The sequence below is a fragment of the Leopardus geoffroyi genome, chromosome X, assembly GCF_018350155.1.
Source record: "Leopardus geoffroyi isolate Oge1 chromosome X, O.geoffroyi_Oge1_pat1.0, whole genome shotgun sequence".
Taxonomy (NCBI): Eukaryota; Metazoa; Chordata; class Mammalia; order Carnivora; family Felidae; genus Leopardus; species Leopardus geoffroyi.
The window spans coordinates 11,869,646-11,897,239 of record NC_059343.1 but is presented as its reverse complement, the minus strand read 5'-3'; the positions used below and the strand labels follow the sequence as shown (position 1 = coordinate 11,897,239).

The window sequence follows — 27,594 nt, the reverse complement described above, 5'->3', positions numbered from 1 at the left end:
AAGATCTCCAAGACGGAAGAAGTGTCACGGGCAGAGAGCGATATGGTAATGCAATGGCATTCGTGTGAAAAATTGTAAAGGGATAAATGCATATACGTACGTGTGCACGGAAATGCACTTTGAAATATGGAGGCCACGCCTCCAACTGTGAACGATGGCTGCCATGTGTTCCAGTCGAGAACCCATAAATCTGAAATAGGCTGCATCTTTGGCGTTAAAAAAAAAAAATCCGCAGTCACTTCAGAGACAGACCATGCTGGACACTAACTCAGGGACTCCCCTAACCGCAAGCAAAGGTCCCCTTCCACCCAGAAAAGAGGCGCAGTATGAGTCTAAGGATGGCCTCAGCTTGAACCAGCACCCGGGGGTGGGGGAAACTGGGTTCCCCTGAGAAGACAAGTGTACCGCAACCCACTGTTCTGGAAAGGCAAACAGGAGAAAACTTCCCAGAGTAAAGCTTTTTATAATTAACAAAGTAGCAGGTTTCTTCCACATACCCGGGGCCACCTGGCAATCCATTTTCCAGCAGCAACTGTTAATTATTTATTTAGAAGTCAAAATATAATGTGTGGAGGGAGGGCGAAGGGACATGTAGTGAAATCCCTGTAGTCAGAGGGAAGAAAATAGAAGTTCTTTCCCAAGGAGCATTTTTGTAACATATAGACACATTTTCCCATAAGAAACTCCCAGAAAAATTGAAACCACATGTGCAGATGGTGTGTTGCTGTGCAAGCAATTCAGCGGGGCTGCAGCGAAACCAGCTTTCTCAGCTCTTGGGTTCTGGGGCTTTGTCAACAATGAGAAGCCCCCCCCCCCACCCCCCAGAACTAGCAGATCCCAGCAGAGTGAACACAACAGTGCAGCCGGGAGTGGTTTCCTTCACCCCCATCCTGTTCCCTGTGTTCTCCAAAAGTTACAAACTGGCTTTCCTTCCTGATAAACCCCAAGGCTTCCTCACTGATTGGTCTCAGTTTGGGAAAGGACGTGACATCAGCAACTTTGCAGACTTGGGCTGGGGGGCTGTTGTGAGCTTTGGCCAGCCTCCAGCCAGCTAGGTGGAGCGTGTGTATGTGTGTGTGTGTGTGTGCGCGTGTGTGTACACGTGCGAGCGCGCGTCTGGGCGCGTGCGTCTGTCTGACCACAGGTAGTGCTCAGATTACCCTGCCTGTACTGTTCTCTGCTGTTCTCTACTGTCTGCCCAGGACGGTGCGGCTCAGCCAGCCACAGCACTGGAATCTCAGGAGCATGGAATTTGGAGTTCTGTGAACAACTGAAGTGGAACACGGACCTCTCCTGGCCTAGGAAACCGCACCATGGACGGCAAGCCATGGGGCAGGAGCAGTAAGTCCTTGAGACCAGAAGACAATCCTGACACCAGTTTCTTTTCAAACCCATGGATGGGGGGTGAGTCCAGGGGCTCCGGAATCAGAGTGCTGGGGGGCTGGCTGATGCGATTAGGAGAGAAGAGGGCGGGGTGATTTCAGTGGCTCTGTCTGAGGTGTGTCCAGGGGGCAGCTACCGGACAGATGGCCACCGCTTGCCGGTATATATCCTTCACACGCGTGTCAATAACGCCTATACCTCTATCTGCAGAGTCCTAGAGACCACACAAAGTCAACTGTCACCATTTACTCACCAGTAAAAACTTGAGCTCCGAGGAATTATACCGTGTGGGTCAAATGTATCACATATATCACACTGGAGGCACAAAAGTTCCTTATAACTAGGACATTTTTACTGCCAAAACATTTATGAAAAGGTCTTAGGTATTTGGCGTTTAGGTGGGGCTGGCTTTATAAATGATGTTCAGACATTGAGCACTGATTGATTCGCCTTGAAAGCAGACTGTTGTTTGTTTGTTTTAACTTTGGAGAAGCGTCTTTCAGGTGTGATTCTCAACTATTAGGGGGTGTCGTTGCCGACTATCAAGATCCATGCCTCTGGGCAACTGTCATTTCTTGTGAGCATTCAGCAGGTGCCCGCTGACCGAAGGGATGCCGAAAAATGGGTCTAAGCATTAGAGGCGAGATCATTACATTCAGGTTCATATTATCAGCAAAACTGCCCACAACGCTTGTCTATAGGGACCCAGCGGTCAGGTAGGACTTACCCCTCTCCTAGAGTGCGGCTGCTGAAAGGGAAAAAACAGAAAAAAATAAAATACAACATGCCTTCCCTCTGACTAACTGAGCAGAGAGGACTGCTCATTCATTCATTCATTCATTCATTCATTTATCTATCTGATTTTGCTCGTCAAAGAAGCAGACTCACTCCACAGTGAGTAGGATTGGGATCCGCAAAGGGAGAACTGGATTAATCAGATTTATCGAGCACGAACTTGGAGCAGTAGAAAGCAGAGTGGCCCCCAAAATTACTTCACAAAAATGAATTTGATAACTGTACTTTTAAAGCAGCAAATTGTATTTCCAGGTCAATATGGGAAAGAATCCATAATTTGGAAGACTTCCCCACCTGATTTTTTTACACCTAAGTATTAGGTTTATTTTTATTTCCACTCAAGAGAGGGGTGCCAAGCCATTTTCACTGATTAGGGTTTCTAAAGATCCTAAGCCAACTCCGTCTGGGGCCCGATTGGTGGGGAGGGGAGGGCGGGTGTCCACATACTCGAAGGTATGGGGCTTAAAAAGTGGACCAAGTGTCACAACTAGAATGCAGAGAGTCTTAGGGAGGCTGCTGCTGAGAACGAGTCTGGAGAGATGGAACTAGATAATGGAGCTACAAAGGCTAGGTGGCGTTTAGCCTTCATGAGGCAGGCAATTGGGAGCCATCGATGGTTCTGGAGTGGAGATCTGGCAATAATGAAAACCGTAAGTAAATGAATCTGGCAGCCGCAGCCAGGATGGATTGTGGGGTCATGGGAAATTGTTGGGCTAATCCACTGGTTCTCCAACTCTCATGCATATGGAGAGCCACGGCGGAGCCTGCCGCACCGGTGAGTGAGAGAAGCAGGGAGGGGGTCGGGGGTTGTCATTCCACAGGAACTAAAAGGAAGACAAGTTTCCGAAGAAGCAGAAGTCACAAGGTAGTGGCAGGACACCTCTGCTCTGCCACCTCCTCCTCTGCGTCTGACTGGCAAAGCCCTACTCGCCTTCCACACGCAGCCCCGCCGCCGCCACCGCCACCACGCAGCCCTCCAGGGCTTTCTCCCGCTCCCTGCCCGGGTGGAACCTCTCTCTCCCCTGCTTGGCGTCAGGCCTGCCGCCGGGCCACCACCTCCATTCTAGCCCAGTCGCCTCTGTTTATGCTTCTGAAGTCTTGACCTTGGCGAAGTGTGGAATGTGAAGCACCCGGAATGCTGTTTCCAAACGGCCACGTGGAGAAGCTCCGAGAAGTTCGGCTCAGGTGAGGCTTATTCCCAGCACGGGGCCGATCGGAGGGGAACCAGTGGCCGGCCTGGGGGAGCTCTGCGGCCCCGGCTCCGGCCTCTCCCTGCGGGTCTGTCTCCACCTCCTACTCTGGAGGAAGGGAGCAAAGGCTGTGCACGAGGCAACCGGCTCCTCGTCGAGATTAACGCTTGAATCCTCTGCCCCAGGAGCAAAATAAGAATGTCTTCCCCCTCCCCCGCCGAACATATCTTGTTACGGGTTGAATTGTGTCTCCCCCTCCCCCCCCCCCCCCCCCAAAGACTCGTGGCAGCCCTAACCCCCAGCACCTCAGAATGTGACCTTATTTGGAAATAGGATTGCAGATGTAATTAGTTACCATGGGGTCATACTGGGGGAGGGTGGGCCCTGATGTGACGACTGGTGTCCTTGTAAGAAGAAGACGGGAGACACGGGGAGAAGCATTGTGAAGGCACAGGCGGAGATTCGGCTGATGCGTGCGCCAAAAAGACCCAACGACGATGGTGGCCACCACCTGAAGCCAGAAGAGGCCAAGAAGGATTCTTCCTTAGAGCCTCTGCACACGGCACGGCCTTCGTTCCTCACCTCTAGGCTTCAGATCTACACGACCGTGCCTTTCTGTCGTTTGAAACCAACCAGTGTGTGGTACTCTGATACGGCGGCTCGGGTGAAACTAATTCGTATCCACTCCTACAAACTTTTAGTGGCGCCCGGGTGGCTCAGTCGGTTAAGCGTCTGACTTCGGCTCAGGGCGTGATCTTGTGGCGCGTGAGTTCGAACCCCGCCTCGGGCTCTGTGCTGACGACTCAGACCCTGACACCTGTTTCCGATTCTGTGTCTCGCTCTCTCTCTACTCCTCCCCTCTTGCATTCTCTCTCTCTCTCAAGTAAATAAATAAGAAAAACACTTAAAAAATTAAAAAAAAAAAAACTTTGGAAAATACCTTGAAGGAGAAACTAAACACCACCCATAACCCACTGAGCAGGGAACCACGGTTCCCGTTTGTAGTGTCGATCCAGCAGGTTTTTTTGGAGACATTTCTTTCCGCACAAGATCCAGCCCACCCTGGAGAGAGTGGGCTCCCATTTTAAACAGAAGACAGGCAAGCACAGGCAGGGAAAGGGAAGGATTCTGGGCTCCCGTGGCGGATTTTGAGATCTCGGGGTGCCTCAGCAGGGACAGCTTTTCTGGAGCAAACCTGCCCGAGCAGACAGAATGGGTGATGATGTGAGGTCCCTGCGTAGAAAGTGGCCCGAGGGGGAGAGAGACGGAGACAGAGAAAGAAGAGGCTGGGATCGGGGTGGGGGTGGGGGGGGGGACCGGAGCCAGAATTACAGTGGACAGGCCTCACTCGCCCAGCATTGCCTCAGTGGGCCTTTCTGTTTCCTGTTTCTGTCTGTGAGACTCTGTTTCTCTCTGTCCTCTTTTTTATTTGTCCTGGAATCCAACCAGGGTCCCCACCGTAGCTGTAAACCCGGCGCCCGGCTCTCTGCAGGGCCATCGACCCGAGGCAGGTGCTCTGCCCCCTCAGGGCAACCCAGCCTCCCTGTTTGCCCCTTGACCTGGCAGAATGTTGCGTGTACCAGTCTCCTCTGAAATGATGGAAATTTACAAAGTCATTCCAGAGATTGCAATAAAAACGAAATGGCCTCCTTCCTAATGTGCTGTAGGGTTTGACGGAGACTCGACTGAAAAGAAAGGTAGGTTTAATGGCACTAATTGGAGGGCGTGTGGAGTGGGTTCGTTAGGAGAGCCGCCCGCCCCTACTGCATCTGTGGCATTGCCAGTGACCCCGTTTGGCATCTAGTGTTTGGCAGTAAAACCCTTAGACCCTGGCTGAGCAAGTGTTGGGGAGGAATCTTTAATATATACTCAGGGCTTGGACGAGGGGTTGGATACAGATCACGGCCCTTGAATTTCAAAGCCGGTGGTGGGGTCAAGTGGAAGGGGGGGGGGTGGTGACCTTGAGTGGCCTCTTCATCCAGCCTCCTACTGGGAGCATTTCCGTGTTTTGGCAGGAATAGGTCCCCTTTCCTGCCCTTTCTGCGCCCTCTGGTTGTTAGCAGGAAGGCGGGCACAGCTGCTTCTGGGTTTAATTGCACGTATTGCCTGTAGCTCATTGCCTGCTCGGGTGTGGGCTCTGGAAACCCCTGGAGAAACCTCTCCCTGAGCTTCCCAGGCAGGATCACACAGGATGGACTTCTCAGCTGTCTCTTCAGTGTTTTCGAGAGCTAATGAGAGTGTGTGTTTGGACTAGTCCATGTTGCAAATTACAGTGTTTACGAAACCGTGTGTGTGTGTGTGTGTGTGTGTACACATATCTCCATGCTCTCAATGCTAGAAAAAAAGCCCCTATATCCGCTGTCACATTTTTAAGCTTTTACATAATCACCCAACTGTTCAGAGACCTGTTGAGGTCTCTGAAGTTTGGCTTTCCAAGGACCCCAGTTTTTCTCCTGGGCAGGAGCGACGGACACCCTATGATAGGTTCACCAAACGCTAGTCCGAAATGACTTTAAATTACGAAGGGAAGTCTCATACACTTCTCATGGGAAGATACGTTGGTACAACCGTTTTTGGAAAATAGGTTGGAAGTTCCACAAAAGGCTGAACATCGGGTTCCCGTGTCCTAGAGCACTTCTACTTCTAGGTACAAAACCAAGAGAACTGAAAACGGCCACCCAAGAATGGGCACATGAATGTTCACAGCAGCATTATTCATAACAGCTAAGAGGTAAAAACGACACGGATGCCCGCCAACTGATGAATGAACAAATAAAATGTGGTTTCTCTATACAGTGGGTATTATTTGGCCATCAAAAGGGATGAATTACTGATGCATATGGTAACACGGATGAACCTTGAAACATTATGCTGGGTGGAAGGAGCCAGTCACCAAGGACCACATACTATGTGATTCCATTTACGTGAAATGTCCAGATCAGGCCAATCTATAAGGACAGAAAGTAGATCGTGGGTTGCCAGGTGTAGGGGTGGGGGAGAGCAAACATGGGGAGTGACTGCTGGTGGGCAAGGGGTTTCTTTTGGGGACGATGGAAACGTTCTCAGATTGACCAGAGTGATGGTTGCACAACTCCACAAATCTTCTGAGAACCGATGAATTATGCACTTAAAAAAGATATTTAATTTTTTTTTTTTTTTTTTGAGAGAGCATGGGCAGGGGAGGGGCAGAAAGAGAGGGAGACAGAATCCGAAGCAGGCTCCAGGCTCTGAGCTGTCAGCACGGAGCCCGATCTGGGGCTCGAACCCACGGACCTCAAGATCATGACCTCAGCTGAAGTCAGACACTTAACCGACTGAGCCACCCAGGCGTCCCCGAATTGTACACTTGAAATGGGTGAATTGTATGGTATGTGGGTTATAAATCAAGCCGTTAGTCACATAGATGGGTGCAGACCGTCAGCCCCCCCTTCCCCCGGCACATGTACCGGGGCAACGGCCTGGGCTTCTTGGTGACACAAACTAGTCTGCTTTGTAAATACTACATTCTGAAGCAGGGGTCCACAACTTCAGGTATCCTTTTTTTCCCTCTTAGGGAAGTACAGAATTCCTTATTTACTGTAAATAGAAGGAGTAATGGTTTCGTGATAAATGAATCCAAAACAAAGCCCGTTTTCGTCTCCACTGGATAATACCGTTGTCTCATTTTTATGGCATCTGAACAGAGTTCGAATTTAGGACCCAAATTACCTGCCTGGACTGTTGAGGCTGTCAACTCTAATCATCTGAGCTTGCTTTAAGAGACCACGATCCATTAGGGTCCATTTGCACATTTATTTAAAACTGATTTTCCAAACCTTTCTCGATTTTTGGCTCTTTCTTCTCACTCAAGATTTTGTGCGGGTGGCATTTTGCATTCGTGCCAACAGTGCAGAATTCGTTGTCCTTTTACTTCTAATTTGGAGAGAAATCTTTCCACATCTGCAGTCTGAATTGTAGGCCCCCGGCCACTAGAAACAGCGATATTTTTCCTGAGAGGATCCAGATCCTCAGAGGGCGCCGTGAGTACGTGAAGTTTGTGTTGAGCATATGGTTTTGGGAGGTCGCGGAAAAGCCGTTTGACCTTAGGTACTCTTAGTGACCCCAGAAGAAAGCACTGGGCGGACAGTGTGTGGGCAGGTTCATTCAGCCTCCTCTCACCTGTAAATGCTTCATGAATCCATCTGGAAGGATGGTAATTTGCTCCCTGGGACAGATTTTCCAGGGCAGTGGTAGTCCTGTCTGGACAGCAGGACGACCTCAGCCAACACGTGTTAAGTACAAAGTGTGCTAGCCTCCTCCTTTCTGGCTTTTCATTTGGTAAGGCACTAGCAAGTTCTCTGGTTCCCTAGGCGTCCTTCGCTTTTAGGAGACACCAGTTCCTTTCCAAGGCGTGCCTCGTATCAGACGGGCCTCCTCACCTTCTGACTTCCTGTGTTTGTTCTGGAAATCAGAACACGGCTCGAGATGAGGAAAGCTCCGCTCTGTGCCTCATGCGGGTTACCTCCACATTCAGTTCAAGAGAGCAGAGCATTTAATTTCATGTGTTGGCATAGGGCTTATAGGCTTCCTTCCTAAGAGTGTGTATTCTTCCCATACGGTTGTAGAATAATTTTGCCATTTTTAATAGCAGTGCTGGTGGGGTATAATCCAGACGCTGATTAATGGTAGGGCAGGATAATGATAGTAGCTAGTAGGTATTGAGTTACGGGTAAGTATATTGCTGTCCTCACATGACAGGGAAGGAAACTGAGGCTCAGAGCCTGTCCAGGGACCCACAGCTCAGAAGCAGCCACACAGGTCTGAATCCAGGCCTCTCTTTAACCCCACTGGCATGCTGCCTTTTGGGGTAAATAATGGACCCCGTTACAAGGTCAGAGCAAACTCTAATTTGTGCCTGATACTGGGACAGGAGGTAATCCATAAACAGATAGAGTTCTGTGTCGATCTGATTTCAAACCTAATGGTGCGTGTAATCACGCGATTACTACCATCAGTCTGTGGCGCTGTTTGCTGAGACACCAGAGTTTGTATGTCATGCAGGAAGCTAGGCTGGCAACCGCAGCTTAGCACACTAATGCTGCTAATTAGTGAGGCTCTCGCTTACCTAAACAGACCGTTTGCCTTTGAAACCACTGGGTAAATGGGAGTCCAGGATTCTCCCATCTCAACCCACCCCTTTTGTCCTCTGTTTGGATACTGGCTGTAGTTCTTTCCTTAGCTATCTAGACCTTTCAAATAAAATGCACACGAGCCGCATCAATGGAGGGGAGAAATGCTGAAAGGCTCATGGGAGTTTTGGTTGGTTGGCTCCGATGTCTCCATCCAGTAAGACCCCCTCGGGCTCTTACCGACCAGCAAGGATGAGGCTCGGGTCTGTCGTGCATGAACAGGAGGTAACCTGTTCTTCCCTTTCCACGCAGATATTGTGTCTGATTGGTCTCCTATGCACGAAGCTGCTCTCCGAGGGCGTCTGTTGTCTCTGAGAAGCCTCATCAACCAGGTACGTGGCTTTGGGGGAAGCAAAAAGAGAGATAAATATGAAGTGTATCCTACTGTTCACCACACTGAGAAAAAAATCATTTAGTCGGATATTAAGATATAAATTTCCTCGTCGGCAAAATGAGGTGATTCCTGTCCCCTTGAACCGTTTCTTTGGAGGCTGGCGTGATAATAGAATTTAACACAATCCTGTGCACACAATAGGTGCTATAATATCTATCGAGTGAATAACAGGCTGATGAGTGCGTTCAGGCTGCCTTCGCTTTATTCAGTAGACCGCATTCCTGAAAATTATCCCGTGACACATTCTGTTCTCAACTGGGGCGGTTTTACCGCTGAGGGCACATTTGACAATGGCTGGAGACATTTTTGGCTGTCACAGCTGGGAGTGGGGGTCGGGGGGGGTGATACTGGTATCTAGTGGGTAGAGACCAAGGATGTTTCTGAACATGGACGGAGCACGGGACGGCCCTCTACATCAAAAAACTCTCCACCCCCAAATGTCAGTAGTGCTGAGGTTGGAAACCCCTGATGTGAAATAAATGCTTGAAATGTCTCTTTAAATGCGTAATCTTGAAATTTTGAAGACATTTTCAGTGTTATTGAACCTCTAGTTGATGGTGGCTCCACCCAGTTTGAGATTCGTTTCTCTGCTCCTCAGGTGTCATCTCAAGTCCACACTGATTTATTTTTTTAAATGCTTATTTATTTTTGAGGGAGAGAGAAACAGAGTATGAGCAGGGGAGGAGCAGAGAGAGAGAGAGAGAGGGAGACAGAGAATCCGCAGGAGGTTTCAGGCTCTGAGCTGTCAGCACAGAGCCTGACCCAGGGTTCGAACCCACAGACTGTGAGATCATGACCCAAGCTGAAGTCAGATGCTCAACTGACAGAGCCATTCAGATGCCCCTCAGACTGATGTTTTAAATGCATAAAGCACAATACCGAAGACCTATCAAATTGTTACAAAAATCAAACGTGACATATTGATATAAAATGCATTAAATAAGATTTAGTTGGTGATGCTAATAACTACCCTATTTTCTAAGTAGGTTGAGCGTGTATTTTGAGATATTTCAGACACCTACAATAGTTATAATGTGGGGTACCTGCGTGGCTCAGTCAGTTAAGCTTCCAGCTTCAGGTCGGGTCATTGTCTCACAGTTCGCGAGTTCGAACCCTACCTCAGGCTCTCTCTCTCTACTGTTGGCGCTGAGCCCGCTTTGGATCCCCTGCCTCCCTCTCTCTCTGCCCCTCCCCTGCTCACTCGTGCTCTCTTTCTCTCTCTCAAAAATAAACATTAAAATAATAATAATTATTATAATGCAATGTAAGTATCTGTTATTCCTCTCAGTGATTGTCCTATATACTGCTATTACTACTGTGGTTTGTTGTCTGGAGTCATAATGAAGGACATCGTACATCCTAGGTAGTTGTTAGTGAAAATAAATGTTTTAAATCAAAAAAAAAAGTCCAATTTCATGGACCTATCTAGACTGAGAAATCCTTCTATGAGATAACAATTTCTAAAGAAAAATTTGAGACCACCCTAAGCCACTGTCTTCAGCTGTTTATGGTACCAGCGGCCTGTTATCAATAGAAATATAGGTAGGAACACATAACTCTAGCTTAAAGCCGTTAAGCCGCTTCCCAGATAAAATGAAACATTTACCTTGTTTTGATAGGATGAAAAATGATCACTGTAGCTTCTATATATCACTTATTAAATTGGACTGACATTCATTTATATTCAGTATTTATATGTTTAGTGCGCATCAGACGGAACCGTTTCTTTATCTGAGCTCTATCGCATTATGTGAGCAACTTGTCTTCTTGGAACCTCAATTTCTGCCTTCATAAAATGAGCATTCCAGTAACTACCCGTATTAGTCAGATCCTGCTGTGCAACAGAGCACCCCACACTCGGTGCCATCGTGCAACGAACAGTTATTTCTAGCTCACGGGGCTTTGGGTCAGCCAGCCGAGGCTGGGCTTGGCTCCAAGCTGTGGGTTGGGTCCAGCTCTGCTACACGTGTCTCCCATTCCTCTTGTTCTCATGGCAAAAGGCCGGGCAGAACCCCACCATGCACGAGGACTTCCAGTCTGTTTACGTCACAGCTGCCAACATCCCGTTGGCCAAAGCAAGTCAGACGCCCGGGTCTGAAGTCAAGGATGAAGGAATTATATTTTGTCAACTATGAGGTGATGGCAAGGGTGTGAATGTATTATACTGCTAGAGGGGAATACAGAATTAAGACCAAAAATTCAGTCTGTTATGTTACCTTATGTGGGTTTGTGGGACTGAACCGAGGTGACGTCCTGTAACTTACCTACTCCAGTTACCGTCACCACACATGGTATTTATTCTCTGACTACGATCTAATGACACTTCGAATAACGATCAAGGAATAGTGACAAACACAGGTGCTACACCAAACAAACACATTTTAGGAAGGGGCATAAGACCAAACATTGAGATGGCTGTAAAACAAAGAGAAAAGAAAAAGAAATTCTCATGTGGCCCAAGAAGGGAGAAACTGAATCCGTAATTCATTATTCTTCACGGTGGCTTCACATTAAAATGATCCAGGACATTTTTTAGCAATAACAATGCTTGGGCTCGCTCCAGGTATTCTGATTTAACCTAGGGCCATCTTCATGCATTGGTGGTTTTTTAAAAACGTTTATTTATTTATTTTGAGAGAGAGAGCATGAGTGGGGAAGGGCAGAGAGAGAGGGAGGGAGAGAGAATCCCAAGCAGGCTGTGCACTGTCAGCACAGAACCATGAGACCATGACCTGGGCTGAAGTCTAGAGCCAGACTTCATCATCGGCTTCACTGATGGAGCCGCCCAGGCGCCCCACACTGGTAGTTTTCTAAAAACTCCTGTAGAGCCACTGTGTTCAAGGAATTTGTTTTTAAAAAGTCCATTTTGACAGTGTAGGAGAGAGAGAGATAGGCATTTGACAGGAAAGAAATAGTATAAGGAAAGGAACAAAAAGACCGAGAAGTTGGATTTCTTTAAAATTAAGAACTTCATCAAAAGGCAATGTTTAAAAAGCAAGGAGACAAGCCACAGGTGAGAAAACATTTTACATATATAAATATACATATATATGCATGTACATAAATATATAAGTAAATACACATATGTATATATTTACATATTTACATATACATATGTATATATATATTTATATACATATGTGTATACATACACACACACACACACACACACACACACACACATCTTACAAAGGGCTCATATCCCTTGTCTAAAATCAATATAAAAAAGATAGGCAACCCAACAGAAAAATGAGCAAGAGACTTGGACTGGCATTTCATAAAAAGGGATATCCAAATATTCAGCAAATAAATCAAACTATGCTGGTTAGTCATTGGGATAATTCAGATTACAAGTGAGAGATTGTATTGCCAGCTTCTCCCACCAGAAGGGTTAAATTTCAAAAGACAGATAATACCAAGTATCGGCAAGAATGTGGGGCAACTGGGACTCTCGTATGCTGCTGGTGGGAGTATAAATTATACAAATCACTTCGGGAAGTTGTTAAGCGATATTTACTAAAGCTGAAAATATCCCTACCCCATAACCCCGCAACTCTACTTCTAGGTCTGTATGCAACAGACACAGATACGGTAAGACCTTCGATTGCAAGTAACTTGTTCCGCGAGTGATTACAAGACGAGCAAACATTTCTAATAAATTTTAACTTGATAAACGAGCCATGTCTTGCAATACGAGTAGTGTGATGCCGAATGTCACATGATCACAACTGAGCCAATGGTTCTTGAGGTTTGCTTTGACCTACGAGTGCTTTGGTTTACAAGCATGTTTCTGGACTCATTGTGCTTACAAACCAAGGTTTTACTGTCTGTGTGTTCAGCAAAGGGCACAAACAGGTCTATTCATAGCGGCATTATTCATAAGAGCAACAGAACAGAAACCTTGAGAGCAACCTCAGTGTCCATCAAAAGTAAAATGGTTAAGTATATGATGGCATATTACTCAACGAGACTCTGTACGGCAATGAAAATGGACGAATAAATGAATTGCAAGTGCTCTGGGATGCAGCCTGGTTATCAGGACTTTAAAAGCTCCCCGAGTGATTCCAAGGCACGGCTAAGACGGAGAACCTTAGCAATAAGGTCTCGCTGAGAGCGAGTGGTGAAGACTGGCTTTTCAGCTCCTCGAATAAAACTCCTTAAGCTGCCCCCTGAAATCCTCAAACGGCTAAGTCACTAGTGAGTGGATACTAGCAAAGATCCTGGTGTTCTAAAACATCAGATCTTTAGGATGTGGCAGCTGATTGAAGGCTAAGTGATATCTCAGATGATGACGGCCTACAAGTTACCGAGCGCTAAGCATTTTGTATACACCATTTCTTAGTGCCCATAACAACCTTATAGGGTAGGTACAGTTGGCCCCATTTTACAAATGAGGAAGCTAAGGCTGAGGGAGATAAGTAACCGGCTCAAGGCCGCACTGCTTGTTAGGGGATGGTGCCAGCGTTTGAACTTGGGAATCACTCTGCTACCCTCCCTCCGAGGTCTCCATCCGAGGTATGGAACAAGAATAGTGGTGCCATTCAGAGAATGAGGGCTGGCAAGACAAGGAACCCTTTTCAGGGAGAGCTCGGTTGTTGGCAGAGTGTGAGTTGATGTGGTTAGTTGGGTCCCTAGGTGGTTGTGTCTTAGCAGGGAGTTAGAAACACGTACAAGGGGTAGAGATTTTGTTTTGAAAGCTGTATACCATATGTGGGGAGAGTATTGAGAGACAAAGAGAGGATTTGAGGGCAAATCCCTGAAATGTCTGTATGAGGAGATATTTGGAGGAAAAGGACAGAGTTAGTGAGAGAGGCAGTAAAAGGACAGTAGGAGGCCAGAGATAGAGCCTGGTTTTTTTGTTTTTTGTTTTTTTGTTGTTTTGTTTTGTTTTGTTTTGTTTTTTAGGGAGAGCTTGGTTTTAGAAGCCAGAGGAGAGGTTTCACAAGGTTGGGATGAACCCATAGCAAATTCAGAGGTGGAAGGAGGCGGAGGTTAGAGCGATGTATATTGGATTCAATAAGGAGGAAGTCTCTGGTGATCTCTAGAAGCAGTTTCAGTGGGATTGTGTTGGTAGATGAGAGAAGGGCTAGAAGTTAAAGAAAGGGGGGCAGGCTATTTCTGAAAAAAAAAAAAAAACGGCAGGGGGAAGCAAAGGGAAGAAGAACATTGGATGCAAGTTTGGAAGAGGGTGAGGAATGAGGAAGGGAAGACTTTGAAATGCAAAAGGAAAGTCTGCCTGAAGAGGAGAGAGTGGGGGAACGCATGTGAGATGCGGCCGAAAGAAAGTCACGAGGTGGCAGAGGGACCGGGTGAGGTCCCGTGAGGCTGTTGGGGTGAGCTCACCTGTTCCTGCCTCAGAGAAAGGAGCAATGGTAGAAAAGACTGGAGACATGCAGAGAGTGGAATGTAGGAAGTCCTCCCATCAAGTGGCTTTGATCTCCTTGCTACAGAAGGGACTGGTGTATTCTGATGAACATGAGAGACAGGTATTCATGACCTTCCTCTGTGCTGAGTGTAGAGAACGATGTGTCAGTTGGGTATAGGACAAGGGGAAAAGTGTAACCTTGTAGTCTGAAAGTTGGGGGCGTATGATTTGAGGCTGGGACAGAAAGCCGCCAGGTACCGAGCACTGTGTCCCTCCCCATGGGTGTCCCGATACTGCCCAGCCTCAAGGACCCATCAAAAAGAGCGTCTGATTATAGACTGAGAGTAGGGACAATTGATTATAGAAAAATTAAAGTAAGCCATTTAATCCATTACCCCCCCCCCCCCGAGAACCTATTGCGGACTGGATCCCGTATGAAGTAATGGGTTAAAAATTACTTCACAATATCATACGATTCAGATTTGTCGATAATTCAGACAAATTGCCACCGTTCATTTAAAGTGGAGCTGTAGCTCAATGACGAACTGTACGTGGAGTCCTGAGTTTGCAAAGCGAACCTTAACGCAAAGGAACCTCTTTGTAATATGAATATGTAATATGTGGTGAAAGGTTTTTGTATGGCGATTAATTTCTTTTTTGCATTTTCATTTACCTGGGTGTTTGTCTAAGTACCTAAATGATTGCTTAGAAATGGCAGTGGTCTCAAAAAAAAAAAAAAATGGCAGTGGTGACTGCAGGAGTACATTTCATCTCATGATCTGTTGCACACGGAAAAACGCAAATGACATTTTGCTGTGAATTTCTTGTGTGCTCTAGCAGTGCGAGTGGAAGAGATAGGACAAATATAGAGCACTGAGAGGAGGGTAAAAAAGGATTTGAAAACAAATCTTTGAGGGGATGCCTCCAGTTAAATAATAATAAAATCAAATAGCAGATGTCGCCCTCAAGTCCATGAGCAGTACTTGTAAAGGGAGAAATGCAAGAACTCCGTTCTTCTTGAGTTGCGGTCAGTAAGCATTTCTCAAGTGCACACTGGGTACAGATGGGATGTGAGGTTACAAAGGGAAGGAAGATATTGTCCCTTCTCTCTCTGGGAATAGCAGAGCTCGCGAGTTGGTGGGGGGGGATGCAAAATGCTGAAAGGGATGTTGGAATCTCTCATTTATAAGTGGATTGTTTCTAGTCTCCCAGAACCATCCCCCCGCCCCAGGCCCACACAAAGAAGGGCTCTGGATTCAGGGTCCTGTGGACTCAGGTGTATACCCAGAATTGTTGGACCTCTCAAAAATCTACGAGGTCACCCATCAGAGGGTAAAAGCCAACAGGACAGGGTGATCGGGAGGTTGACTGACTCATAAATGTCCACATAAGTGGAAGAACGTGTGTTAGGAATGATGATGTGGGACGCAATTTACTGGAATGGTTTTAGGCAAATTGTAACTCTTCTGGGAAGAAAAGCTAAATGTGTCACTAAGTCATCACTTAAACTAACCGGGTTCTTAACCGATGTGTCCCGAGGAAAAGAACTTTTACTGTACTCAGTTTCCTCCTGTTAAGGATAATGTAGTCCACCATCGGGGGGTCTGTGGAGCCTCTCCTGGAGCTCTTTGGATGTTTTGCTTGGGTTTGGCTCGTAATCCATCTCCCGGAGAGCACATTTCCCCAGAGGCTGATGAACCCCAGGGCCTTCAGACAACTTTCTTGGTTCTTTAGTCCTCGCGCACCTGGAGCAAGAATGTACTTGCCCCTCTCCTTTGGGACTTCCTGCCTCTGCCTGTGGGGGTTCACCTCATGCTTTGGCCCTGTGTTAGTCATCTCTTGCTATGTAACGAATTACCCCCAAAGCCAGCGGCTTAATGTAATAGACATATATTAGCTCACAGTGTCTGTGGGTCAGGAATCTAGACACAATTTGCCTGGGTGAGGGACTCCTATGAGTCTGCAATCAAGGTGCGGGCCAGAGACATAGTCATCTTAAGGGGCAACTAGAGGCGGACCTGAGTCCTAACTCACTTACATGGCTGTTGGCGAGCATGAAAATTCCTTGTTTGTTTGTTTGATGTCATCAGGAATACCTTAGCGTACCGTCAGACTGTGAGCCAGGTGGTCTTTAAAAGAATTGTCACAGCTCTGGATCTGTGGCTCAAAACCAACCCTACGGAACTGTCGCTTTGCACTCATTACTCTGCTCATTTCCTCTCCAGGGGTGGCCTGTGAACCTCATCACAGTAGATGGTGTGTCCCCACTCCATGAAGCCTGCCTTGGAGGTCACGTCTCTTGTGCAAACATTTTATTAAAGCATGGAGCTCAGGTGAGTGCAGCTCAAATAATGTCTTAGAAACCATGAACGACAAACGAGTACTTCTATCCCTTTTGAATAATTTCCAGCATTTTTGACTAGCCTGAGTTGAGGTTTGAAGAGGGGTGTTTTCAAAAGTTGAATGTCCATCAGCTTCTTTGCTTTAGCAATAGATGAAGTATTGAGTTTTTAGCTAGAAAGTAATGATTTGCGTCTATATCATATTCTTTAACAGTCACTACTGAGAAACACCTGTTAGATATCTGCCTTCATTCCCGAGGCTGGCAGGTAATGAAATATTTTGGAAAACATAGACCATTTGGCTCCATAAGACCTGAATAATGGTCTCAAACCATGTCTACCATTTCCTAATATTGGAAACTTGGACATGTTACTTAGGCTCCGAGCTTTAAGAGTCTGTGTCTGAGAAAAGGGAGAAAATAACAAGGAAGTTATGTAGCTTCTTGTGGTTTTGTGAGGATTGAGAGACGTGAGGTATAGGATTATTATTTGAAGGGTGAGAATCAGGATGGCATAATGAGGTCCTAGAGAAGGAAGACACAAAGTCATTACGTTTGAAAGTAGGGACCAGTAAGTCTTCCATTAACTAAGTCCCCCATGTTCAAAAGTGATGGACGAGTCTGATCAGAAAATTATATATATATATATATATATATATATATATATATATATATATATGTGTATATATATATATATGTATATATATATACACATACATATACATGTGTGTGTATATATATATATGTGAGTTTCTCATATTCTCTCAACCGGCATTCACTGAGCACGTATTATGTGCCTAAACTCTGGATAAAGATTCTTAGGACCTTTGTAAACTACATGAGGGCACAGCCAGATAGGTAAACAGGTGAATAAGTGAATATAACCCTCGTTACTTTAATAGATAAACCCTGAAATCTCAGTAGCCTAATGCAATCAAAGTTGATTTCTTGCTCAACTGAAACTCCCGTGTGCGTGTTCTCTGTTGGGTGGCTCTCTCTGGGGGTGATTCAGGGACGCAGCTTCCTTTCAGCCTGTTGCATCCATCTTCGACAAGTCGCTTTCACGTGTGCTCCTAGTGGTGGCCGCCACTCCGGGTGGTCAGAAGGAGAAAAGATGTAGAAGATTGCGCATGGAAGACGTTCAAGGGCCTATCTTGGCGGTGACATCTATCGCTTTTGCCCGCACCCTGTGGGCCAGAACTCAGGCCACGTGTAACTGCCCGGGAGGCGGGGAAATGTAGTATGGCCGTGAGCCGCAAGGAGCGGAAGTTGGTTTGTTGAATGCACAGCATCTCAGCCACAGCAGGCCATTACACGGCGCTCTTTTTGCCCACTATATCCTGCGGTGTAACAAAGCACCCCAACTTAATGACTGAAGACAATAGCCATTTATTTATGTCACAAATCCTTGTGTTGGCCAGATAGTTCTTCTGGTCTGTCCTGCTTCGGCTGACGTCAGCTTAGGCATTGGAGGTTAGCTGACCGGTTGGCTGGGGCAGGCTGGTTCGTGATGACCTTGGCCAGGATGGCTGAGGAGACGGAAAATCCCCGCGTGGTCTCTCATCCTTTGGCAGGCAGCCTGGGCCTGTTCATATGGTAGCGGGGATTCCAAGAGCATCAAAAGAAGGTGGGCTCTCAGCTTGGGGCACATTTGCTGTTGTCCCATCGGCCAAAGCAAGTCCCCTGCGCACGCCCCGATTCAAGGAGGAAGAGCGGTCTCCGTCCTGTGAGGGGAGGAATTGCAAGGCTACATTGCAAAGGGATATGCATCCTGTGCAGAGAATCTGAGGCCATTTTTGCAAACTACCACCATGTGATAAGCATGAACGCTAAGGTGGTTGCTGGGAGCACTCGGAAGGGTTCCTGGCCCGTTCGTTTCTGGTGGGGGGAGAGAGGAGGCCCAAAGAGGATCCCTAGGGGAAATGATGTCTAAGTTGAAACGTAAAGGACCCGTTGGAATCGGCTGAATGCTGGGTTGTCCGTGCCAGGAAATGGCTTTCTCCTGACAGTAGTCGTAGAGAGCCATAGATGAGTGCGTCATCGGGTTTATATTGGGGTTAGGTTTCCACACATGGAAACAGGGCCAGGACTAAGGAAAGGCAGAGAGGCACCTAGGGTGCAAGCTTTAAAGAGCCCCTCACTCTCAGGGCTGTTCAGCATCACGTGCCCCTGGGAGTGAGTGTCTCCTTAAACTTTGCACCCTCACATCTTCTGGGCCTCCCTAATCCTAGCCTTCCCTGGAAATGGCTTGTGAGAATGACTTCATTGTCTTCATAATATCTCTGCTGAACGGATTCACCACAGAATCATTTGACAATGTAGAAAGATTGCATTTGGCTTTGCTCTTTCCTATTCGATTATAGCCCAAACGCCGTGAAGTCGGATGTTAACTTGTAAGTTTCTGTCTGCTTTCCAACGTTTGGAAAGATCGCCCCCAAAGACGATAGTTTTATGGCCCTGTAGGACATTAGCCGGTCTTGTATCTATTAGCAAATGTATTTCAGCATTTAATTGGCTGACTATATAAATTCTGCTTTGAGCCAGCCTTACCCCCTTACCAGTTCCCTCATCGATGAACGAGTTGAATAAAATCTTTGGCACATACTCACCCTACATTTCTGTGAAAGTCACATTTAAAAATTTTTTAAAGATGTTATGTTAACCACTCTAAAAGGTTACTCTCACTGCTGTGAAGGAAACTGGAATGGTGTGGGATGGGTCTAGAATGGAATGTTTAAAACGAGATTCGTTTGTAAACTATTGGAATTAGCCTAACTAGTTTCAGAGTTCATGTTCTTGGGGGCGTGGAAATGATAGACTATGCCGTAACATTCTCAGTGCCGTCCCTCATTCAGTTTTTCAAAACCTTGTGGAATTTGGTATTTTTGTCCTCATTTTATAGCTGTGGAATTTAAGGCTCAGAGGAGTTAAACAGCAGCTTGAAAGTAGGGCAGCCCAGATTTGAACCCAGGACACCCCTCTGCCTGCCTTCAGCCTGGAGCTTTTCTTTCCAGGTGAATTGTGTCACTGCCGACTGGCACACTCCTTTGTTCAATACCTGTATCAGCGGCAGCCTGGATTGCATGTGTTTGCTTCTTCGTCACGGTGCCAGCCCCCACCCGGTGAGCGACCTGGCATCTCCCATCCATGAAGCTGCTAAGAGAGGTAAATCTGAATTTAAGTTTTCCGCCCCTACTTCAACAGACATCTTCCTGTTGAAAGGAAGAAGGAAGAGGAGGGAGATTAAAAATTTTTGTTTTCAATATTTGCTTATTTTTGAGAGAGAGAGAGAGAGAGAGAGAGAGAGAGAGAGAGAGATTCTTAGCTTATTTCTCGAGGTTTATTTTTGAGAGAGCAGTCAGCACAGAGCCCGATGCAGGATTCGTACCCATGAGCCATGAGATCGTGACCTGAGCTGAAGTCGGAGGCTTAACTGACTGAGCTGCCCAGGCGCCCCGAGGAGGGATATTTTTTGAGGGATATTTTCTCAGTGTGGGATCCTGGGACCAGACACATCAGCCTGGTCTGGCATGCCATTGTAGATTCTTGGCCCTCACGCCTGACCCCCTGAATCAGCAACTCTGGGGTGGGGCCCAGCCATCTGCATTTTGTTTCACCACCACCCAGGTGATTTGGATGCACCCACAGTTTGAGAAGCCCCTTTTTGCAGCCTCCGGAATGTGGCTCACTGCCGGATTTCTGGAACAGGGTCTGGCACATAGTAGACTGTCCGTCAGTGTTTGTGGAATACCTTGTTGAACACATGACCCCACAAAAATCAAATGATTTTATAAAACAAGTTATATCCCTCTATTTTAGGGCCTTAAGGAATGTTGTCACAGGGCCACCTAGGATTTTTAAGTGGAACAAACTTTCAGTTTTTGGAAATATAGGATGTTGTATACAGCTTGGGGTGATTGTCCACCACGCCTAGCCTTATTGAGGTATAATTGACAAATAAAATTGTACACAGTTAAGGTGTACATAATGACGTGATACACATGTACATTACGGAATGGTCACCACAGTCAAATTAACGAAGACATTCATCACCTCATATAGTCGCCATTTTTGTGTGCGTGGGGGGGAGCACTTAAGATCTACTATCTCAGCAAATTTTCAGGTATAGAGTACGGTATCCCGAATAGTCACCATGCTGTACGTTAGATACGCAGGACTTATTCAGCTGGGGTAATACTCTCCACAAAGTCGTAATTTTTCCGACATTCTTCACTCGGGCACAAAACACAACATGGCCAGTTTTGCTCCTCTCCAGAGTTCATTCCCGTCCTCATCACCATCATGACCACACATCGGCGGAAGGGAGAGTTTTTAGCTCCCCGGTGGCTTTCCCAGGATGGTCCCCCCGGGAGCCTTACAGCAACCCCATGTGACTGAATCCATCCATATGCTAATTATCTCCCAGAGTGTTGACATTTATTCCTTAAGAGACGGGGCAGCTCATCATATTCGCTGGGTGCATAGAACTCAAAGGATGTAAAAAGCGAAACGCAAAGGAGCAATGTTTTAAAGTACAGCCTCCTAGACCAAGCAAGGGTGATGCGGCTTCTGCCTGCCCTCCCCCTGCCAGACTGGGCCCCGCTCCCGTTGGAGTTGGCTGCTGAACCCCACCTGGGCCCACGGTGGCCTGTTTCTTCCAGGGCCTGCCCTGGGGGACCCTGTGGGCTGCCTGCCCCATCCCATGGCCCACACCGTGCCCTTTGCTCTTCAGGTCCCCCCGCGGTCCTGTCCCTCCACACCCCTCCCGACCCTCACTTCGGTTTCTATATCCGGGCCGATTACAAGGCCACCAACGCTTGGAAAAGGTTGCCGGTCGCTTACCGGGGCTGGTAAACCCAAGTGGGGCTCTACCTGGAGCTGCAGCTACCATCTCAACAGTCAACCCATTCCCTGATGGCCGGGATTAAACTCATTCCCTATTCCCCACGCTAGCTTCTGGTCCCGGGGAAATGTACGCACCCCAAACACAGGGAAGGTGCGGTTTCCCCGGCTGAGGGAATTTGTGCGATAGCGTCTTTCTTCTGCTTTGGGCTGCAGGCCACGCGGACTGCGTCGAGATCCTGGCAGCTTACGGAGGCAACCTCAACCTCAACATCAGGCACCTGGGCACCCCTCTATATCTGGCGTGCAGGAAACAGCAGGTGGCCTGTGTCAGGAAGCTTCTGGAGTCAGGTAAAACATTTTAGAAAGCACGCGAAACAAGGAAAGAAGACGAGAAAGCAATGAAATGCATTTGAAAGCTCTCTGTGTTGTAGCAGGGGACACGGTGGGGGCAGTGGACTCAGACAGGATCAGGGTTCACGGTGACTGTGTTCCCGTGGGGAAATATTTGAACCTGTTTGAATGTTCATTGTCTCCCTTGTAATGCGGATAATGATGATGATAGTATTTCCTCCCAGGGTGGTCCTTGCTTCTCCTCCCTCCCCTCGGCCACCTCCCTCCACAGTGTGCAGGCACGTTCTTAGCCCTGCTGACTCCCACAGCTGCTGGACCAGGCCTGGGTCTTCCCCCCGGGGCCTCCTTCACCAGTGTGCTTGGATCCGGAAATTCCACCTGTCCCATTTGTAGCTCATTGTAAATCTTCTGTTATCCTCAACAAGGCCTATGTAGTACCCTTCTTTTTCACCTCCCTGCTCTTGTCCAGTCTCTTGTTCAACCTTGGAAGACCCATTGCATCACCCCTGTAGTTATCTGAGTCCTGCTTATTCTTCAAAACTCCAGTAACCTTTCCCTTCCCTCGAATGTTCTTAACGTTTTTTGTTGTTGTTGTTGCCTTCTACTCATTTGGCGGCCATTACCATGAGTTAGAAGATTGATTCTTATTTTCTCTCTCTTTCCGCCTCCATCTCTCTCTCTCTCTCTCTCTCTCTCTCTCTCTCTCTCTTTCTCTCTCTCCCTCCCTTTTTCCCTCCCTCTCCCATAATGCTCTAGGTAGATTTTAAGCTCTCAGGAAAGGGCCAGGTTTCACATCCCTCGCAAAGCCAAGAACAATATGGGAACGATCCAGTTAATATCTGTTCAATCCAGTTAATATTTGTTGAGTGGACGTAGTTTCCCATTTTACTAGAGGGGCAGCAGCTCAGGCAAAACCACACGTCTCCATGCGTCCCCGTGGGAGCCGGCATCCAGCTGGGGTGGGGATTTGTAGACACTGTAGAGACAGGATTGGCTTGGGATGGGCCTAGAAATCCACCTCATTCCTGAAGAGGAGGACTTTGCCATCTTTCCTGCGACCTTGGAATTGGCCATCTTGTTCTATGAGATGCCCTCACAAGCTAGTTGCTGTTTACAGTTCATATCACACAGTCCCAGGTCCCGGGTTTTACACCCCATAACAGTTGCTCAGCGTGTGAATATGGTGCTCGGTATAGATGAGATTTCACCGTCTGGCCTCACTTCCAGTTTGTACAAATATTTACACACCTTTAATAGTGAACGTGCAGCTTTCACACCACCAGGATTCTTGTTGTATGTAACACACCTATGTATAGCACTCAAAGGCAAGGTGTTTTGTTTTGTTTTTAAGCTTATTTATTTATTTTGAGGTGGGGGGAGGGGCACAGGGAGGAGAGAGAATCCCAACACGGGGCTCGATCTGGCCAACCATGAAATCATGACCTGAGCCCAAACCAAGAGTCGAACGTTTAAGCGATTGAGCCACCCGGGTGCCCCAAAGGCAAGGTTTTAAGCCTCATGTGCAGTATAGCTCATTGTTGTGCCGTCAGCCACATCGTCAGATGGCATCTTCCCCGTATTGTTAAACGGATTCCAGTCATGCCCATTTTTGCGGAACTGCCCTGCCCACTGCAGACGCCCTTTGGTTAAGGACTTTTGCGGCACAGTCGTTTGAGGAGGGGGATGCTGGGACTTGGCTTCTTGGCTGACTCTCTGTTCTTCTTGTGACGGCATAGGAGCAAGTGTGAACGAAGGCCAAGGTCTGGACTCCCCTCTTCACGCAGCGGCCAGGGCATCCAATGGGGAGCTGGCCATCCTGCTCATGGATTTTGGAGCGAACCCCCAGGCCAGGAACGCTGATGGCAAATGTCCCTTGGAGTTGGTGCCTCCAGAGAGCCCTGTGACTCAGATCTTCTTGGAGCGTGAAGGTGCTTCCCCCTTGCCCGAGCCTAGGCCCTAATCCGTAGAGACTCCTGCGGGCTCTAGCGGGAGACAGGTACTTACCGAGTTCTGACTTCTGATACCGTGTGAGAGACCGTTCTCTGCCATCCCCCATTGTGGGGTGCTGAGAGAATCTAGTATTCGACAAGGTACGTACCGGCTATGTAGTAAGGAACCATCTGTCGTTTGCGATGTTGGAGACAGGCTATCTTGGGTGATAGAGTATTAAGATATGGGGTAGGCCAGCTTTGACAGCATTAACCTATCATTAAAAAATGTTTGATATTAAAGTTACCTAAAACATACTTTAGAATGATGCAGTGGAACCCTCTTTGGGGCTGGACCATGCCCCTGGATGCCTCACTGCTCTACAGATGGGCCAGGCTACAGGGCGCTGGGTTTGTGGGGGCAAGAAGGCAGCTCATTGGTGATGAGACACTTACTGTTATAAGTCAGGGACCACTGAGTCCACACTCCTTCACAAATGAGAACCAGCACTCTGGACCCAAACAACTAAACATTGTCACTGAGCGCCGTGCAACGGGGTAGGGCTGAGGGCTGGGGTGGAGCGCAGAGACCCCTCCTCCCCTGGCATTCACAATTGTCCCTGGAAATGGAGAACGGCCCGCTCAGGACCTACTTTTTCACCAGAGTGTGCACTTTGTTAAGTTTTCGGGATTGTGGGACCCTGCATGTGGCCGCCCTGGGAGAAGAGCTCTGACGGCGTGTCATCTGGTTATATTCTCCTCGTGGGCTGAGCATTGGGCCTAGCTCTGTGCAGAATCGTACCGTGGCCGCCGAGTCCTTCCCACCGCTCCGATTGCCCCGGGTACTTGCAGCCAAAGACCTGCCTCAGGGCCCCCCAGACAAGGCCTGTACTCTCTGAGCAGCGTCAGCGGGCTAGGGAAGGCCAGGCCCCGGGCGCAAGGAACGGTTCAATAGAGACCCCTTTACATGAGGCAGCGGGGTGATCGCCAGGCATTCTACCTGCGTTTTGGTGATTTGTTTTTTCAAAAAAATTCTATCTATCTATCTATAAGCCTGCTTCTCCAGCAGGTCCAGACCGCACTATGCTTGGGGCCCATGATGTTTTTAGGGACCCACAGAAATGTTGTAATTCCTTTTCAAATCTGAAGGAAAAAAATGGATAAAACTCAACCTGGATTATGTTTGTCTTTATACCCACACAGTTGTAAAATACCGTTTTTTTTTTTTCCCACTGGGAAAGAGGGCCACAAAAGCAGAAGGGCCTCCTGGGCCCCTAAAGTCCCCAAGTCATGTACATAGACACACACACACACACACACACACACACGCACACAATGCCCTCATCTGCCTCCGCAAATAATCCCAGCAGATTTTCCGATCACGTCCACAGGCTCTTCCTTCTACTTTCTGTCCCCAAGCCCATTCGTAGGCTCCTACATTGCCTTTCATTCCTTTGATTACATTTTGGTGACGGTGCGATCGATGATCCCGCTGGTTTGTAAAATGTCATTTGTCACTGGAGAGAATTACTGCTGCTTTTGCCTCCATGAGTCATTTTCGGAGTCGTTTGCCCCTCTCAGCAGCCTGAAAGCCCACAGGAAATGAGGCCAGGCAGGCACAGAAGGCCAGACCTGCAGCTCTAACACAGCAGATTCTGTCTCTCGATGTCCCTGGAAAGGAGTTCAGGAATAGTACCACCCCACCCGCCTTGAAAAGCGTCTAAAGCAGTGTTTACTCATGGCGCACAAGGAAAACTAAAAACAACAACAAAAAAAATGCCGGTCAGCCCAGTGCGACAGGAGCCACGCCCCACATTACTTTCGCTGTACAGCATCGTGTGAAGCGTGAGTGTTGCTGGGCGAAAAAAAGAAATCGAGACCCAGAGCGACAGAGAGTTCGCAAAGAGAAATTAGCTGGTTTTATTACTGAGCAAAGCAAACCGCTCGAACGCTCGCAGGTGCCAGTGCTTTATGGAATGAAGGCTGCAGTTGTACGTCATCCTACTTACAGTAAACGGCAGATATTCATTCGATTGGTGTCGATAGCTGCCCTGAGCTAACTCCGATGTCCCGCTTTTCTGCATCGTCCAACAGTTCTTTATCGGTTCCTCCTCCAGCCGTTCCTGACAGCGTGTCTAGCACACGTGATTAGTCACGTCCCTCACCATTCCTTTACGAGGTGAACCGAAGTTCAGTTTCCCCACAGTGTACTTTCTGCCGCTTGTTAATGTGTGCCTCGCGCGCGCTGGGAAGCAGTTCGTTAGTACATGGCTCCAGTGGCGCTGAACGTAGTCTGGAAGGTTCCCTCAATCCCGACGGGGGCCTTCGGAGTGTGCCGTGAGGTCCCGCTTGAAAATCCCGCATTCATTTTCGTTGTTGGTGCGTGCGGCTCTTTCCACCTGTCCGTCTCCATCACCTGAGAAACAGGCGACCGACTTGTAGGGACGCCGTAGGAAATCCGAGGCCTCTGGATCTTTCTGCGTGTGTTCTCAACCCTGGCTGCACAATAAGATGACCTGGGGCACGTGCCTTTAAAAAAGCCAGATGGACAGGCCCCACCTAACGTTCACTGACGCACCATCTCTGGGGTGGGACCCAACACTGTGTGCTTTCAAGCTCCCCCGATAGGTGATTCTAAAATGCATCCTGGATTGAGGGCCACTGCCTTCTGGGATTCTTGACGGTGCATAGCTTGGCTTTTTTGTGTGTGTTTGATAAGCAAAGCACAATTCCCATTACAGTTTGGTGCAGGGGGTGGGGGAGGGGTGGGAAACCGTTCCCCACCCTTTTACTCCATAACGGGGTTTCTCAGCCTCAGCTCTGTTTACGTTTCGGGCCAGGTGGGGGCTGTGCTGTGCACCATGTGATGTTTGGCGGCCTCTCTGGTCTCTACCAGCCAGTTGCTAGTAGCGCCTCTCCCCCAGGTTGTGACAAACAGAAGTGTCTCTAGGCTTTGCCAACCGTCCCCTCCTTTTCCCCTCCCTCCCAGCCCCCTGTTGAGAGCCACTGTCCTGAAATGTAAACTCTTGGCTGGTTCCCTGTGCCAGGTTTGTGCTGGCATCGGGTTAGCCCTGAACGCAGAATAAAAAAAACAAATATGACTTAACTCAGGTAACATACACTTACTTGGGCCTCACTGATCGCTCACTTGATTTGAATATCCCGAAACTGCTAAATTATAAAAATACATGTTTGTATCTCGAAATAGCCTATCTTTTTTCTTAAGGTAAAAATACAAGGAAGCTGTTAAACATGAATTTTCTCTCCATCCTGGGGAATTTTGTGCGGCTTCGTCATTCCAGACTTAGCTGCCTTAGGCCTCCATTAGCGGGAGTAGGCTTGGACTTTTTTTTTTTTTCCAGTGTCTTCTAAATCAAAACCTAACAAGCTCATTTGCATGAGATTCCGGGTAAGAGAGACCATGGCCTACAAATGCTGCCCCCCCCACCCCCCCCCCCAAGACCAGAACATGGTCTTCGGGAGAGCGGCGTGATCTCCTTGTGACCGTGGTGCGGCTCGGGTGCTGTATAAGGAGGAAAGAGCAGGTAGTCTTGGGTCGCTGACACCAACGTGTGGCTTGTCTCGCCGTCTCTCTGCAGGGCCTCCTTCTCTGCTGCAACTGTGCCGCCTTCAAATCCGGAAGTGCTTCGGAATCCAGCAGTATCATAAGATCAACGAGCTCTTTCTCCCAGAGGCGCTGAAGCGTTTTCTCCTACACATGTAAATGAGCTATCTCAAAATCTCAGGGGGATATCACAGGCCGCGCACGAATGTGGTTGAATGTCGTGGCCACCGGCATTGTGAAATAAATCCAGGTTTATGAAGCTTGGCTAA

At 47.9% G+C, this 27,594-nt stretch overlaps 1 protein-coding gene and 1 non-coding gene across 5 annotated transcripts; both read left to right on the top strand.

Moving 5' to 3' along the window:
• ASB9 (ankyrin repeat and SOCS box containing 9) lies at positions 1-27,594 on the top strand. Of its 4 annotated transcripts, none has more exons than XM_045471474.1 (7): positions 1-1,404; positions 8,789-8,868; positions 16,521-16,628; positions 19,651-19,801; positions 21,695-21,829; positions 23,569-23,828; positions 27,360-27,470. In XM_045471474.1, the coding sequence occupies exons 1-6, from the start codon at positions 1,314-1,316 to the stop codon at positions 23,790-23,792; spliced, it is 789 nt and encodes a 262-aa protein (XP_045327430.1). In that variant the 5' UTR covers positions 1-1,313; the 3' UTR covers positions 23,793-23,828; positions 27,360-27,470. The 4 variants fall into 4 exon arrangements, with proteins under 4 accessions (XP_045327430.1, XP_045327428.1, XP_045327427.1 ...); XM_045471472.1 differs by having other exon boundaries at positions 2-1,341; positions 23,569-23,760; positions 27,360-27,594; XM_045471471.1 differs by having other exon boundaries at positions 3-1,404; positions 23,569-23,760; positions 27,360-27,594.
• On the top strand, positions 4,074-4,158 carry TRNAR-UCG. The gene has a single exon. It is a non-coding gene; the product is annotated as a tRNA-Arg (tRNA).

What these genes read in the sequence shown, in the direction of transcription:
- ASB9 (XM_045471471.1), top strand. Translation starts at nt 1,314, where the DNA reads ATGGACGGCAAGCCATGGGGCAGGAGCAGTAAGTCCTTGAGACCAGAA. An exon ending in TTCAAACCCATGGATGGGGG is followed by an intron (nt 1,405 to 8,788) that starts GTGAGTCCAGGG and finishes CTTTCCACGCAG; the next exon opens with ATATTGTGTCTGATTGGTCT. An exon ending in CAGGAAGCTTCTGGAGTCAG is followed by an intron (nt 21,830 to 23,568) that starts GTAAAACATTTT and finishes GTGACGGCATAG; the next exon opens with GAGCAAGTGTGAACGAAGGC.